General features: G+C 40.5%; 2 protein-coding genes across 5 annotated transcripts in view; one reads left to right on the top strand and one right to left on the bottom strand.

Moving 5' to 3' along the window:
* The window catches only part of LOC119740630, a 38,141-nt gene extending 35,631 nt beyond the window's left edge, over window positions 1–2,510 (top strand). For all 4 annotated transcript variants that reach the window (XM_038215995.1, XM_038215997.1, XM_038215994.1 and 1 more), the window contains one exon: window positions 717–2,510. In XM_038215995.1, the coding sequence (XP_038071923.1) occupies window positions 717–834 (118 nt within the window). In that variant the 3' untranslated portion in view covers window positions 835–2,510. The remainder of the gene's footprint in view (window positions 1–716) is intronic.
* Window positions 2,511–7,555: 5,045 nt separating this feature from the next.
* Window positions 7,556–13,716, bottom strand: LOC119742047 (peroxiredoxin-5, mitochondrial-like). Its single transcript, XM_038218064.1, has 6 exons — window positions 13,526–13,716; window positions 10,698–10,832; window positions 10,082–10,213; window positions 8,942–8,980; window positions 8,535–8,590; window positions 7,556–7,752 (listed from the first exon to the last, which is right to left on the bottom strand). Exons 1-6 carry the CDS (start codon window positions 13,616–13,618, stop codon window positions 7,647–7,649), a joined length of 561 nt encoding a protein of 186 aa, XP_038073992.1. The 5' UTR covers window positions 13,619–13,716; the 3' UTR covers window positions 7,556–7,646.
* Between the last annotated feature and the right edge of the window lie 1,808 nt (window positions 13,717–15,524).

Here is a 15,524-nt window from a genome sequence, read left to right as displayed (position 1 = left end):
CGCCAAACAAAAACGTGTAAAGAGTGATTTTAGTCCAAAAAGACTTTAGATCGACAAGGGTGAATTTAATGCATTAATTCTATATGGACTATATTATAGCGTGTCGGAAACCAAGATGCTTTGGAGTTGTTCAGAATGACTGCAACAGTCAATCTTTGGATGTCTTTCATGTTAAGTCAATTCTGTTCCAAAAGTCAATTATTCATCATGTACTTTCTTAGGGAAATTTTTGATTCAGCATGAATATGGAACATCAGTCTGAAACAAGTGTGAACGACTTGTGATTAACTTGTAGCAATTTGATTACAGGACAGCAACGTTGGAAGACTCGAGTCCAGGACTCAGACTCGAGTCCAGGACTCAGACTCGAGTCCACATCTCGGCTTGAATCACATCAGCAAAAGTGAGTCTTTTGCTCGAGTCCTTTGCGGATGTGATTTGAGTCGAGATATGCACTCGAGTCGAGATATGCGCTCAAGTCCGATTATCCATATCTCGACTTGAATCACGTCAGCAAAAGACTCGGGCTCCGACTCGAACATCATGACTCGGATTTGATGCTAATGTTACCTTTGGACTCCACTCAAGAGACTTTAAGACTGGGACTCCAACTCGAAATCAAGTGACTCACTTACAAAACTGCAACCCATGTAGAAGATAAATTACTGTCAAACCTCATCCATTGCAATTATGGGTGTTATTTTTCACTTTGGCAGTACCCCTGAGCAGCTGAAGAAAGCCGCCAACATTTCCCACCAGAGATCGGCGGAGATTTGTTGTTTCTTGCAGCATCAGTTTGACGAGCAGATGATAAGCTTATCTTCTGGCAGGTGACAAGGGGGACCACGCGAACAAATCCTACTTTCAGGAAGAAACCTCCAACATCTGCTGCATCACGGTCCAAGCAAATCTCTGTCTTCAAAGTTAAGACTCCCTACTGGCAAATTGAATATACCGTCCTTTATACATGTAGTGTGCATTCGAGTAGCTCACCCGGATCGACTGAGGTAAAAGCAGACGGGTTAGCCTCAAGAGCCATGCTAAAAACGAATGCTCAAACGCAGGCCATCAGTTGACATCCATAGCCATTGACAAAATACCTTCATCAGACTTTTGAGATCTGCGGCATTTCCGTCAATCACAAAAGGTAACAACTTCAGTCTGGAATTAAAGCCTCTAAAGTTGCACTGAAATAAATAACTAATTATGTTTAGATTTCAAAAAAAGTTGATATTTGGGTCAACTTGATCTTTTCTGCTGTCTGGCGCCGCTATATTTGTCCGTTCCTTGGAATGACCAACTCATGCATGTGAGGTATTTCCACCACTGACTCTGCTCCATGAGAAGGGTCTGTGGTGGCTGACCCGGGTCAGCCCCGAGAATGACGTCAGACCTAATCGAACGGCACGGGGCTGACCTGTGTCGACCCGGGTGAGCTAATCGAACGCACCCAATATATGCCAATACTGAAAATGATGTTATACAACTGGCTCCCATTAAAGTAAGGTACACACTTCGTTCATAGTTGTTTTTTAAGCAGCTGAGACTGATGGTATTAGCCTATTTGAGATATGGCGCACTCAATAGGGGGGCGCTGTTTGCTTTGGGTAAATACAAAAGGCTTATCCCAAATCAAACAGCGCCCTCCTGTTGTGTCTGCCATATCTCCAGTGGGCTGATTCAAAGGGTTAAAATCAATATTACTTGATTTTCATATGTTATGTTGTATTCACCTACATGGTTGTTATGAAATTATGAATTACATATCATTCTCAGATGTTAGGTAAAATTATCATGTTATTGCAGTAATACATGTATAATCGTGTAACTGATTCTGATGTGTGTGGTTTTTTCCTGTTAAAGTTTATTTAGATGAACTTTTATAAGATTAAAAGTTGATCAACATGCTACAGACTCTTTTAAACATTAACACTTTTGTCTTGAAAGAGTTTAGAAACGTTTCATCTTTGAAAGATTTGCACCACATGTGAGAAAAGTATGATGGATGAAAAGTAAGTGCAAATTTGAAGATGAATTTACAGTACAGTAAATCAGTGCACAGAAGCTGCACAATGTTTTAGTTTTTGTTCCATTACAGATAAGAAACAAATTTACTTTCACCTTTTACTAGTTCACTGATGAACACAACTGAATCAAACTGTTAGAACAGACGTGCCTTTGTACAACACTCAGATGAACCCCATCTATGGAAACTGCCTGCCTTGGGGTATTGTTTGTTTCTGTAGAAGTAGGGTGAATTCATTGAAACAATACTGCAAAATGTTTAAGACTCTTTGACTGGGAATTTAATTTACAGGCATTAAAGGTAATGGACACCGTCTGCCAAAAAGTGCAGTAAGTCTTATTAGAAATGTCTTTATTAAAAACTCAAGTGTCAAAATTTCAACTGGTAGCTATTACACTTGTTGAGAAAATCATGAAAGAGCATCTTCATTTTTTTCAAAGCAAAGCAAGGTTTCCGATGAAAGCCCTCCCTTCCAAAATGTTGATTAATAAGGGAATAAATGTGTGCTCCGGAGGTTTTTATCACTCTGTTTAATACCACTTAGAGTCTGGGTGCTGATAATTACCCGAGCCGGAGGCGAGGGTAATTATCAGCACCCAGACTCTAAGTGGTATTAAACAGAGTGATAATTACCGACGGAGTACATATTTATTCCCATTCATAAATACCTTTTCGGTAAAAAAAAATCATATAATTCGTTCAAAACATCCCGATTTTGTTCAACAAATTCACTTTATGCTTTTTGAATCATCCCTCCTGCAAAATAGTGGAGTGTTCAGCTGGCGAGTAAGATGAAAACAACCCTTTTATGGAGATTGACGCGCGCGTATCATGTTCTATGCGATGTCGCGCAGAACGCACCTGGCGCGTTGCGTTTTGAATTTAGAACTATAAAATTCTAACTCCCTGGTAGTGTTGCGCATGCCTACGTGAGGATTGTGAACGTTCAACCAATGAAACGATAAGAGGCACTGGATTTTTAGGAGTCCACATTTTATTGTGACACTGGAAAAGTGTTTAAGACCAGCTAGCCATGTCTTTATCATCCGTTTAATACCGGCCACGTGACGGGCTCTCGACCAATAGGAATGGCTAAACTGTCTGAGGTATTTATGAATACGTTTTTAATACGTTTCGACTTGCACCCTCTTGTGGTATGATCCCAGTTTGTCACTCAGAAAAAAAATTATTCTCATTCACGGATATGTAACCGATTGCAAAATAAACTAATTTTGGTCAGTTAGGGGCAGCATTGCGAGGAAAAGATGGCAAGTCCTCTTTTCTTGCAAATCACAGCATGCTAGGCACACCAATTTCATAGGATGCTTGATCCTATAATTTACTTACAAATCAAGTAGGATATTTCATATTTTGCCAGTTTCGTTTTTGAGTGTTTGCAAATAATGTCCGTTACCTTTAAAAAAAAACTTGAGTGTAGAGTGTCAATAGTAACATCTGTGATTATATGTGACTGTTTACTGCTTTGTTGCCCTATTAACATTACTTACAAACTTTAGAAAAAAAAAGAGGGCTGATTCAGAAAAGCGTTTGGATTTTCATTGTGAATTTTTCTCCCAAAGATTTATACAAATTTACCTTACATGTACGTGCTCAAATTAAGAAAAAGTAATTTGACAATTGTGTGTGACTATGTGAGCTAGCTTCAAACTGCTCGGTGCTATTACAATGATTGTAGAACATAAAATATTAAGCCTTTTATTTTGTAACGCAGCCTCATGCCTCATGTGTGTACAAAGAAGTTGGAAAACAGACAGATAAAAAAAATAAAGGCACTTTTCTTATAAAACAAATAATTTCTTGTCCTTGAACGTTTCTTGTTATCTTTGAAATTAGGGAGCTGGGAACAGAAAGACATGGGGGTGGTATTGAAACATTTATCTCAATCTTTTGTAGGTTGTTTTGGGTGCTACAATAATGAGAACACTTGTCTTCATTTCCTTAGACAACCACAGGTGGGATGGGAATACATATAAGTGACTTCATTGTGGTGCATGCTTATGTTCAAACTCCGGCACCTGGTCTGAGACAATTCCACAGGAGGTAAAACAATGGTTTCAACATGCAAGAAGGATAATTCGCTGGAACAGTCATGACGTTACTAAGAGCTTACTGGTTCACATGCACTGTAATGGCCCAGTGGATGTTGTGAATCTGTTTCATTATTGGCTTGCTTCTCCTCTTTGAAGCGCAAATAAGCACACCTGTGGTTGTAACTGGTGTGGTGACAATCTGCTGACAATCTGCTGAAAGGCAGTGGACCATTTTGAGGTACTAATATGTGAAAAAGTTCTATAAAAGTAGGATATAAAAATGCTGCTTGTGATTGTGTGTGTTGAATGTACGTGAAAGGAATGCACGTGGAGGCGACATCACACATTCGGGTTCGTTACTAAAAGATCATAGAATCAAGAAGGCTTGGACTACACATTGAACATATACTTGAATGCGTTTAAAAAAAATTGATACAAGTCATAAAAAAAAAAGGAGATTGATTGTATATCAATTGCTTCAATCGATAATTGTAGCAGGGAAAATTGTAAAATTTCAGTACTGTCATCAAAGAAAACAAATTTAACTAGAAAGCACTCAGAGAGTGCAAACCTCCGCCAAGGCTCAACAGTTCCCCGCCATATTGTCAGTTCACCGAAAAGAAATACTCGCATAAATGGTGAAGAATCCTTTAAAAAAAATCCGGATCACTTCCAAAATCTAATCGATTTGAGCTTGTGCCAAGGACCACCCCTAAAAACAATTTCATGCAAATTCATCCATAACTTTTTGACTTCTCTTGTTAACAGACAAACCAACCAACAAATCCGATGAAAATATAACCTCCTTGGCGGACGTAATAAGCAATACAGTCTGCTTTGTGTTTCAGTAAAGTATGTATTGAAGAACAAACTACACAGATCGTGCTGTAAAGACCTCATACATGTACCTATTCAATGTCCAACAAATTGAGGCATTATTTTTCAAACCTCTTAAAAAGAATACAATGATATTCTGAATACTTTGTGCGACGCTGCAGAAATAACTTCCCAACCAGAAACACCACCACAGAAAGCTGAAACTACAAAATTAATGAAACTACCATGATTAACATAAAACAATTTGAAAAATGGATGATTTTGGAATTTTTTTAATACAAATATATTTTAAGTAAAAATCATGTGATTTTCTACAAATTAAAACATTGATTTTTCCCTTTATAAATAAGACTTATAAAATTGTACAATTTTTTTATTTTTATTCTAAAAATTAAAAGCTGCAAAGTTTGTGTTTACATTAAAAAAATATCAACCCAACTAATCAGCAATCATCGGTTTATGTCAGTTGAAACTTCAGTCTTATTTTTCACAGGATAATCAAAATACAACCGACCAAAAATGCCAAGTGATGTAGAAACTTGTTTGAGTGGTAATGAACATTTGTACCACCATTAAATTTGTCTAAAAGCATCATGTTTTGCTAAGAAGTTATATTAGGGTCCAATATATGAGCTCCGTGCGCTACCAAAAGAGGGCGCCCTTTTACCTAACAACGACGTCCCATGGGCGGGACATTTCGCTGGTTGACGCGCACCGTTCCTTGTGTGTGACGCACGTACACCAGGGGATTTGTACTATTTACACGCAGTGGCCACGCTTCGCGGCAAATGAATTGCAGTCAGGCAAGATGGCGTCGGTCGGTCACCCCCAACTGTACTTCCTTAGCCGGTGAGGGGGTGCTTGTGAACAGAGCGGATACTCCAATGAACTCCTTTTCAGGATACTACTAGGGCATCCCTTTGTATTTCTTTCATTAGTTTTTTTACTAACGACGACCCTGTCTGGAACCCCATTGACAAGAAAAAATGACAGGAAAGAATGTTGCAACCTGATGCTACTTTAGTGGTTGCGTACAAGTCTATGGAGAGTCAAGAACATTCTCTAAGTATTTCCAAACAAAATTGGAAATATTTCTCAGTCCCAGATTCATGTCTTATTATCATTTGTGCAATGAATGACCTTCACTGAGATGCTATTTGAAGACAAAAGTAGCGTCAGGTTGCAACATTCTTTCCAAATGATAAATGAAAAAAATAGTGCCTATTCCATACGGGCATTAGGCTCTGTGTTATTTGAAAAGCTACTGAAAATAAATATCAGATTTTTACGCAAATTACGGCGTACAGCAACCAGTGGAATCCCACTGAAAAGATGAGACAATGTTGCCTCTCATCATATAACACAAGTATGTCATGGCTGCCAAAACGTTAGTGAGCTGCTTGGTGCAGATATCATGCAAGTCATCTACATCTTGCCAAAAATAGTTGGATATTTTATTCAGTGATGTCAACTCATGATAAACTCATTGCAATAAACAAAACTAGAGATCATACAAGCTTGGCATCACTTAATTTAGCCATCTATACGGGTGGAACTACAGTTTTTTTTCTTCAGATTTTTATTTTTTTGACCGACCGACCCTACTTCAGAGCAAAAAAATATGAGAACCATAGAAATAAACAGGGATGCCCGTGTAGAGATAGTAAAGCGACTAAGCCAAGTGGAGTACCGCCAAGAGATACCGACATGTATCACTTTAATACAAGTCACATGTGTTGTAGCAGTGCATGTAAAATGATAAGCTGTCAAAGACCAAAACTTTGAAAATCAACTAATCATAAAATGAAAGTTCAATTATATGAAAGCAACCACACTCATAACTAACATAAGGCACACCTTAAAAGCAGACAGTTTACTATACGGGTCATTCTATAAATTTGGGTCCACTTTTTTTTCCTGTCCCTGTTACATCTGACATGTATGATTGTATAATTCTGATGCACTCCTTAATGCACTCGTCGTCCTGGAGTGATTATGAATACTACCTACCCAACAACTAAAAAAACATTTGAAGTTCATTCTTAATGCTATAGTCCATCATTTGCAGCTATCCAAAAAGTGACTGACGTAATTATTGTTGAAAAACATATTTGGTTGAAAGATAGTAAGAGGACTGAACTCCCTGTGAAATTATTCTTTCTGGCAAGCTGTCATTTTGAAGAAATCAATGAAAGAAGGCCTTTCCAACGGTGCGTCTTACGACGCACCGTTGGAAATTTCTGTTAGTAGTTCGTTTTTTCATTCAGCGAAGCGCGCAAGCGTTGACACGCTCACCGATCGTCGGATCACTGATCGTCGAATCAGTGATCATCGCGTAGCTGCATTCAGCTCAGCAAGAACGTGTCTTGGACGCTGAATTCAGGCCCAATTCAAAACATGATTCAGCAACTTTTGATTTGAAATCGAGATCCTAGAATGCTGTTTTTCTCGAAATATACAGCTGAAGCTGAGCTGAAACTTCATCAGGTTAGTTGTTCAGCACCCTGCTTTAGATTTTGAGCACGTTTGTTGCTTCAAACGAACAAAATGCACAAATTTCAAATGATGGACTGTACCTTTAAGGATACTTGAATGGCAACTTACAAATACCAAGGTAACAGGGACAGGGAAAAAGTCACACTTTGGACCCTGAATTTATAGAATGACCCATGAACACAGTCAGCAGCACCATGTGATTGGTTCTTACATGCTTATCTCAAGCAGATCCAACTTTACAGAGAGGACAGCAGACTGTTGGAGAGAGAGCAGGTCAAACCGGTTCCATCTGGTTCCAACTGCACTTGGCTCACCGTGCCATTCTCAACGACCAGAGCATAGCTGTACGATAAAGGGCAAAATATAGAAGACGTCAACTGCGTGTAAAATAAGAACCTTTCAACAACAATGGCCATTCCAGAGGTCAAATTTTAAAGTTAATTACTTTCTGATTCACACACTTTTCCATACATTTAACATTGTTATTTTTGATGAAATAAATGAACTCATGTTCCTGATTCAGCCAGATTGTGAAGTGCAAACAAATCTTACAGTTTATAAATAGGAATAGTGGGTATTTAGCGCACATATATACCAGGACTGGTGCTCAAGGCGCTACATCATTATTACCCCTGCTCATTGGGCCCTTAAAACATTCCAAATACCATCTCAGCTCCCTGGGGAGTATACAGCTCGATGCAGCCTATTAGGCGCAAGGAAGCTAATTCAATCACAATAACCATCTCTGCCCTCACAGGTACCCATTTACTCCTGGGTGGAGAGAAGCTATGAGTGACAAAGTGCCTTGCCCAAGGGCACACGCACCATGACCCCGCCAGGACTCGAACCCACAACCTGCAGCTTTACCCACAGACCACGAATCCAATGCCCTTAACCACAAAGCCACAGCACTCCAAAAGTGTTTACAACACCAAAAAGTGTTACTACATCAGAAATGTTCATCCCCCCTGACAGACTAGGACGTGATATTGTATTTAAAATGGACAAAGGGGATAAGAGAATGTCATTATTTTATTAAGGTAACAGGCATTAAACTCAATAAAACCAAGTGTGGAATATTGATCATCCCGGAAAACTCAAGTGCCTGATATCTATACACTCACCGTTTTGAACGTACAGTCCCAAGAACTGCTTTTGCATCAAATTCCATATCCACGGCCTGAAAGAAGAAAAAACAAAGTAAAAGAACATGTGCTTACATTTCCGGTCATTAAGGGGAAAAACATTCAAAATATTCTACAACTGAAATCCATGATCCTATACAAACATTCGTTGAACCTCTGCCTAAACACTTTTCCTTTCCAATACATCATAGACCCCTTTCATAAAGCGCCCTCAGCATGGACAGGTATTGTGATTTAAATTAATTGACAGTGGAAGTTCGGAGTGTCTACTCAGGCGTATCACAGAGGAACAATGGCCACTAAGAGGGCTCTTTGTCAGAGGTCGGTATGGCAAGCATTTGCCAGTTGAAAATGACTTGACATATCTTGTACATGTATACGCTCACCTTCGTGAATTCACCAAGGGTGTCTGCCAACATACGGACCTGACAAGAAAAATACAAAAAGGGTCGTTATCATCTAATACATGTACATAAAAGTGAGTATTCCTTCTTTCACTTCCCCTGCTATACTTTTAACACAGTCTAGTCACCAGCAGTCAGATCATATGTCAAGCAAGCACTGTGACTAGTCAAATTCAGTCAACACACCATGTACAGACAAAGCAGGCAAGTTGTGGTCAGAGCTATTTTATCACTCACCCAGAGTCAAAAGCAAAGCTGTATCAAGTTACATAAACAGTCACAGCCAGTCAATCCTGCTTTATGCAGGCTGGGGATTCTTAACTGTTGAAAACAGTCGCTTGTTTGATTTTGACTGAAGGGACTACTTGGCACAGAATGTAGGTTTGCATAGGAGGGCTAATCAAGCTCAGCTCATAGAAGTCATTTTTTCAACACTAAGTCTGCCAGAGGCAACACAGTGAATCATGTGTAAAAGTCTATGGGACCTGGTATCCTTGAGGACTCTACACCAGTGCATAAACTGCCGATTTGGAGAAAATTTGTCCCAGTGTGCAATGCCACTGTTGTATCTGGTTGCAGTCGGCAACTACGGACTCTGAGGCAGTTTGGCCCTGGCAATTTGTTTTTTTTACCAGCTTGATACCGTTAACGCTATAGCATCTTTCTTTGACAAATGAGGCACATTGCTACCTTTGACAGGGTTTCTAACCAAAATTCCCACTAGGCCAAAAAAAAGTCTCCGGTTTCTGGTATGCGCGCGCGTCGCCGGCAAAATGAAAAAGTTTTTTTTCAATGAAAGATGATGTCTCAAAACCGCCAAACTCACTGGTTTGACTGGAATCCTGCTGCTGCACAATTTTAACGTGTTTTTAGATTGGGTTATGGTCGAGAATAAGCTTTATATGGCCTCTCTGGACTACCATATATTTGCACTAAGTTTAGTCGGGCACCATTTGCAGTCATCAGCCGACATTTGACGCAAAAATATCAGGTAAAAAAAAAAAAAAAGCTGCGTCGCCGCACCACTTTTTGGGCAAGCTCCATACCAGAAACCGGAGACTTTTTTGGGGGCCTTAGGGTTCAAGTCATTTTTTGAAGATGCAACGGTGACGATTCATATACCTTCCCAGCAGCTCCATGGGCCTGTCCCCACGCTGACATAACAAATGGATCGTTGACGGAGACACACACCACCAGATCAACTCCCTTAGCCTTGATCTTATCAAAATCTTCTACATAGCCAGGAAGATGAGTCTGTTCAAACAAAAATCAACACAGGAAGATTAATATTGCAATTATGTCGTACTCCATATCATATTAACATTTGAAGACACATATTGGCATTAAAGGCAGATAGGCATTTTATATATATTTTAATATAATGTGTTGTTTTCTCAATGCAGCCAGCCTCCAAATAGTGGTAGGTTCCACTTAGTTTCAAAGTGAATAAATATACGAAGTGAGTTAAATTTTGATACATACAACAAGACTAAGACTTTTGCACAAGTCCCAAGATGGACATTCGGTAGACCTGTTATGGCCCAACTAGTTTGGACAATCCCATCTAGAATTGGGAGGGCCTCAACTATAGCTGGGGCCATTGCTATTGCTACAATATCACTTTGATTGGCCGTTTAATATAAACAAGATTGGCCGTATCATGTTCCAGTCTACTTTCTCAATGTTGTATTGCATGATTTCAGCATCTTACATGTACATGTAAGATTATTACAAATACCTTAGAACATCCCGGAGTGAACGCCCCTGGCACAGCAAATATGACTGCCTTTTTGCCTGCCAGCAGGTCGGCCATGTTGACCTTGTTCCCCGGGTTGTCCTCCATCAGCTCCACACTGGGAATCTTGTCTCCAGCCTAAATTGTGTTGGGTGAGATCGAGAGGAAAAAATATGAATTAATTTTGATTATATTAGCTTATTGCATCCAGTACTATGCAATGTTCCGTGTCATATGCCAGGAAAAATACGAATTTGCAGTCAAACGCCCATTGCATATATGGGTAGCTTGTTGCGTGGCAAACTCTTCAGCATTCTTCGCTGGAAAAACACATTGGAGGTCGCTGCACTATTTCATCCGACATAATATTTGTAGTGTTCTTCAAGATCTGAACACTTCAGAATTCAGAAGCATGGTAAGGTCGATCAAAGATCTTTACAACAAAGCCCATGGTACAATCACCTGGAAAGGACAGAAGACAGCCTCCTTCAACACTCCTGTCGGAGTGAGGCAGGGATGTCTAATCTCGGCAGTATTGTTCAATCTTTACACTGAACACCTCATGCGTGCATGGACAGCATGAACAGTACACTTAGCCACACCCGATGTTGAAGGAGTGCACTGCATGGAGCAAAGATATGCTGAGGATCTGGTGTTGATGGTGCTTACGGCAGATGACATACAAATGCTGGCCCCTCTTGGTGATGTTGCTGAACGCTATGAGCTTCACATACCATACACCCAGAGAAGACAGGGTACATGGTCGTCCAATCCACCATAGATGAAGCGACAATCTCCTATTGAGGTAATGTGCTCATCAAACATGTCTATCACTTCAAGTACCTTGGTACTACCATCACGCACGATCTAGATGTTTTTTACCAACCAAGTTTGAAGACTCAATTCAATTTTTAAACGAGACTTTTCTTCAATGTTTGGCAGTGGCTTGCACATGAGAGGGAAGTCAAGTGATTTCAAAATGAGGCTACAGACTAGACTTGTACATGTCCATCCATGGTCCAACTGTTTAACAAGACTGACTTCTTCACTGACTGTCATTAGTCTGGTGCCTTACTATGGAGAAATGTGTAGAAATAGTGACCTAGTACCCAACATCGTAGATATTTCTTTTGGCACAGTCAGCTGACAGTTGATTGATGCAGTACTGAAGCGGTATTGGACTGGTTGTTTCAGGTGCCAGTCTATTTTCTTGTTTTGCAGGTTTTCAATACCTTAAGTTTTGGGACTCTCATACACAGTATTGAGAGTCCCAAATTTTCGGACTAAGGAGATCCATTCCCAGTGGAGATCCATTCCCGTATTGTCCTTGCTAGAGATGAACCGTTGCACATACCTCAAGTCCACCCGCATCGGTACCACAACCAAGCTCCACCTCATCAAGGGCAAGGCCCTGGTGGCCTCGGCCTCACGTATGGTTGCAGTACATGTGTATGGATGGAAAAGCCAGCTGAAGCCAAATGCCTAGTTTGGTCACGAGATATGGCAATGCCTAATTCTCAGCCTCTCTAGTCTTACATGGAGCTTGGCAAGACATGGTGGCAAATGAGGAACTGAAAAAGACACATTAGAGGTCGCTGGACTTTTTCCGACATATATTTTGTAGTGTACACAAGACAAGCTGGTGGGGACGTGCGGTGCAATGCAGCGGTCTCTCGGCTGCAGTGATCACAGGGCTTCCAGTGCGTACAAGGAGAGGATGCGGACGACCTCATGCTACATGTAGATGGGTGGACAACCTGATGAGTGGTCTCTCATCAGCTGATGAACTAGTAAAGGCCACTGGACTGCGGAGAATCCAAATTCAACTAAGCCCGTTGTAAAAAGGAAAGCAAAGTCTGAGATTTCATACAGGCTTGACTGATCACACAATTGCATTTCTGCATGATCAAGCAATAGCGCAAATTCACCGATCGTGCCCAACACGACAGCATCGATCAACTCCGTCCAACAGTCCAACCAACATCATGAACATGACCAAAGATTTTTAAAACACCGAGGAGCGAGGTCTTGCTTTTTGTGGAGCTGTTTTCTCATTTCGAAGTGGCTATCGTTACGGCAGCCGTTGTTCAGCGCCCTCTACGATACTTTTTTGATACGCACGCAGGTATATAATTATTTGTTTCCCCACGTTTTAGCAAGCAGTGCGACAGCTCAGTCGATAGAGGGTAGGATTTTGCACCGCGAGGTTGCGGGTCCGCATCTCAGTTTTGGCACTCGAATTTTTTTCCTTTTCTAACCTGAGGCTTTGGAGGATTTTTTTTAAAAGGGAAATAAAATCCGAATTTCATAACGTTCAAATTCACTTTTTTTCCTTCTAATTTTATATTTTCTTCTCATGTTTTTATAAAAGTTGCAGTTCTACCGTACCAATTGAAAATGGGAAATGCGTTACGGCTGCCGTAACGATAGCCACTGGCACTGCATTCTCATTTTCATACGTAGTACTCACTCCTAAAGCTCTCCCCACTTAACCTGACCATGACTAGCCCCACTAGTGTGGCCGTCGGTGTGCAGCGCAGCATACCGACGGCCACACTAGTGGGGCTAGACCATGACCAGACTCAGTCAGCTCAGAGACAGTTTACCAATACCACCCCCGCCCCCCCCCCCCCCCCCAGCCCAGGTTGGACGAAGTCTTCATTGCATTTCCCTCCGTAACGTAGGGAGGAAAGGGAGTCCACCTGGGCTACACCCCCCCCCCCCCCACCAATGTCCCCACCCCCGTCCCCCACCATGTGTCCCCCCCCTCCCTCCCTCCCTTCCCCCCCCCCCCCCCCCCCCCCCCCTTTATACAAAATTTATAGGCCTACCTTGATTGGCATGTTTCTCGAAGAAGTCGTGGACAAAGCACGAAAACCTGCAGATAGAATACGAGAGCCTGTTTTCGCTTGACTAAGCAGCATTACGGTAAGTATAATTGCAGAATCTACTCATGCATGTCGCGCACCAAAACACATTGAACGAAAAAGTGCAATGGCTACCGGTACGATAGTGGTAAAATAACGCCCCCTCTCGGTACCCCAAGAACATAATGACATGATGAAGTTTGGTAAAATCCGACGGGTTTTTCTTTTCATGTCAGATAATTTTTTAGAGTAATTTGTGGTTCTTTTCGATATTAAAATTCTATGAAATTATTTAAACTTATTTTGAAAATATTTCTAAATATTATTTGAGTATTCTGCACAGCAAGAGAATCAGAAAATATCTCTTTAGAATGTGTAGATTTAAAATTTACCTAAAGAAAAATAGTAGAGCCGCATGACCTTTAACCGGTACCGAGCATGCACACACAAAGTATGCACATGTGTGCACGGTTTCGATCCAACTCGGACCCAAACCAACTCGGACCCAAGCCAACTCGGACCCATGCCAACTCGGACCCACTACCAACTCGGACCCACGCCAACTCGGACCCGCGACCAACTCGGACCCACGACCAACTCGGACCCACGACCAACTCGGACCCATGCATGACCAACTCGGACCCATCGTTTTCAATCATTCGACATCGTTTTCAATCATGCGGCATTTCATAAAGTTTGTCCACTTCTCATCTATTTACAGTGATGCTGTTTAGTATAAATTGTCATTGTAATTGTAAGAAAAATTATCTGTATTGCAGCAGTTACATAACATTTTTGTCGTTGTAAAGCGCATTGAAATGCTATTTTGAAATGCGCTTTAAAAGTGTAATTAATTATTTATTATTATTTGTTTCCATTAAAACATATTGCGCTTTGATAGTTTAACCAGTTATTTATTTTCATTAAAACATATTAATTGACATCGCTCACGCCATCTTGCTCAATTTAACAGCAATTTATTTCATTTTTAATCCAAACTTCAACGTAACAAAATATACAAATTCAGAACAGATATTCATAGAAAATTTTTTTAAAAAGTATGGCATTCATGGGCGTCGCCAGGATTTTTTCTAGAGGGGGGCAAAAAAAAATGTTTTGCCAAAAAATGCTTGTATTTCTCAACACATTCTCGATTTATCAGTTTTAGAGGGGGGCAGGGACATTCTGCCCCCCCCCCCTCCCCCAACTCATTAAATTTACACCACTTTGTCTTCGCGCCTCTTTTTCTTTCCTCCTATAAAAAGAAGCAATTAGGCATCAACTCTGATGTCATGCGAGAAGATAAAAATTAAATTGATAATTAACATTACATTAGTTATGAGCTTTCTAATGAGCCATCGCACACAAAAAAACAGCACATGACAAGTAATCTATTAATCAATTTCAACCTTAGCAGGACGCTCCTAAATTTGTTCTGAATATAGTCTGGCCACCTCCAACCACTTGTCACACGACACAAAGGCCTGCAAAAACGAACCAGCAATTTATTTCTTACTGAAAATTATAATCCTTTGAATTTTGTTTGGAAAAGAAAATCAAGATTTTGAAAAAGCACGTATATATCAACAAATGACATGCGAAATGCCTAACCTATACTATACGCTACTATTACTAATATCTCTTGGAAAAAACTGAGCACGTTTAGTTTCATGACGTTCAAAACGATAAGCGTTTAGCAACAGTAACAGTATACTGTACGCATCATAAAATACCGCTCCACACAGCGGCAATAAAAGAAAACAACAAAACTAAAAGCCCCATTCTGCCCAATATAATTGCAGAATATCTTCACTCTATTTAACATTAAGATGACCTATAAATATAATCTCTGAAACTAATGATTGAGTCATTGTTGGGTCCGAGTTGGTCATGCTTGGGTCCGAGTTAGTAGTGGGTCCGAGTTGGTCGTGGGTCCGAGTTGGTCGTGGGTCCGAGTTGGTAG

The sequence above is a fragment of the Patiria miniata genome, unplaced genomic scaffold (genome assembly GCF_015706575.1).
Source record: "Patiria miniata isolate m_02_andy unplaced genomic scaffold, ASM1570657v1 HiC_scaffold_5, whole genome shotgun sequence".
Lineage (NCBI taxonomy): Eukaryota > Metazoa > Echinodermata > Asteroidea > Valvatida > Asterinidae > Patiria > Patiria miniata.
The sequence above is the reverse complement of the archived record's forward strand: the minus strand, read 5'-3'. Positions and strand labels throughout refer to the sequence as shown.

Bases quoted from the DNA above. Each gene is read 5' to 3' on its own strand.
- LOC119742047 (XM_038218064.1), bottom strand. From the start codon at position 13,618: ATGCTGCTTAGTCAAGCGAAAACAGGCTCTCGTATTCTATCTGCAGGT. The intron at 8,981-10,081 runs GTATATGAATCG...TTTTCTTGTCAG, and splicing joins CCCATGGAGCTGCTGGGAAG to GTCCGTATGTTGGCAGACAC. The intron at 7,753-8,534 runs GTGAGTGTATAG...TTTATCGTACAG, and splicing joins GGGACTGTACGTTCAAAACG to CTATGCTCTGGTCGTTGAGA.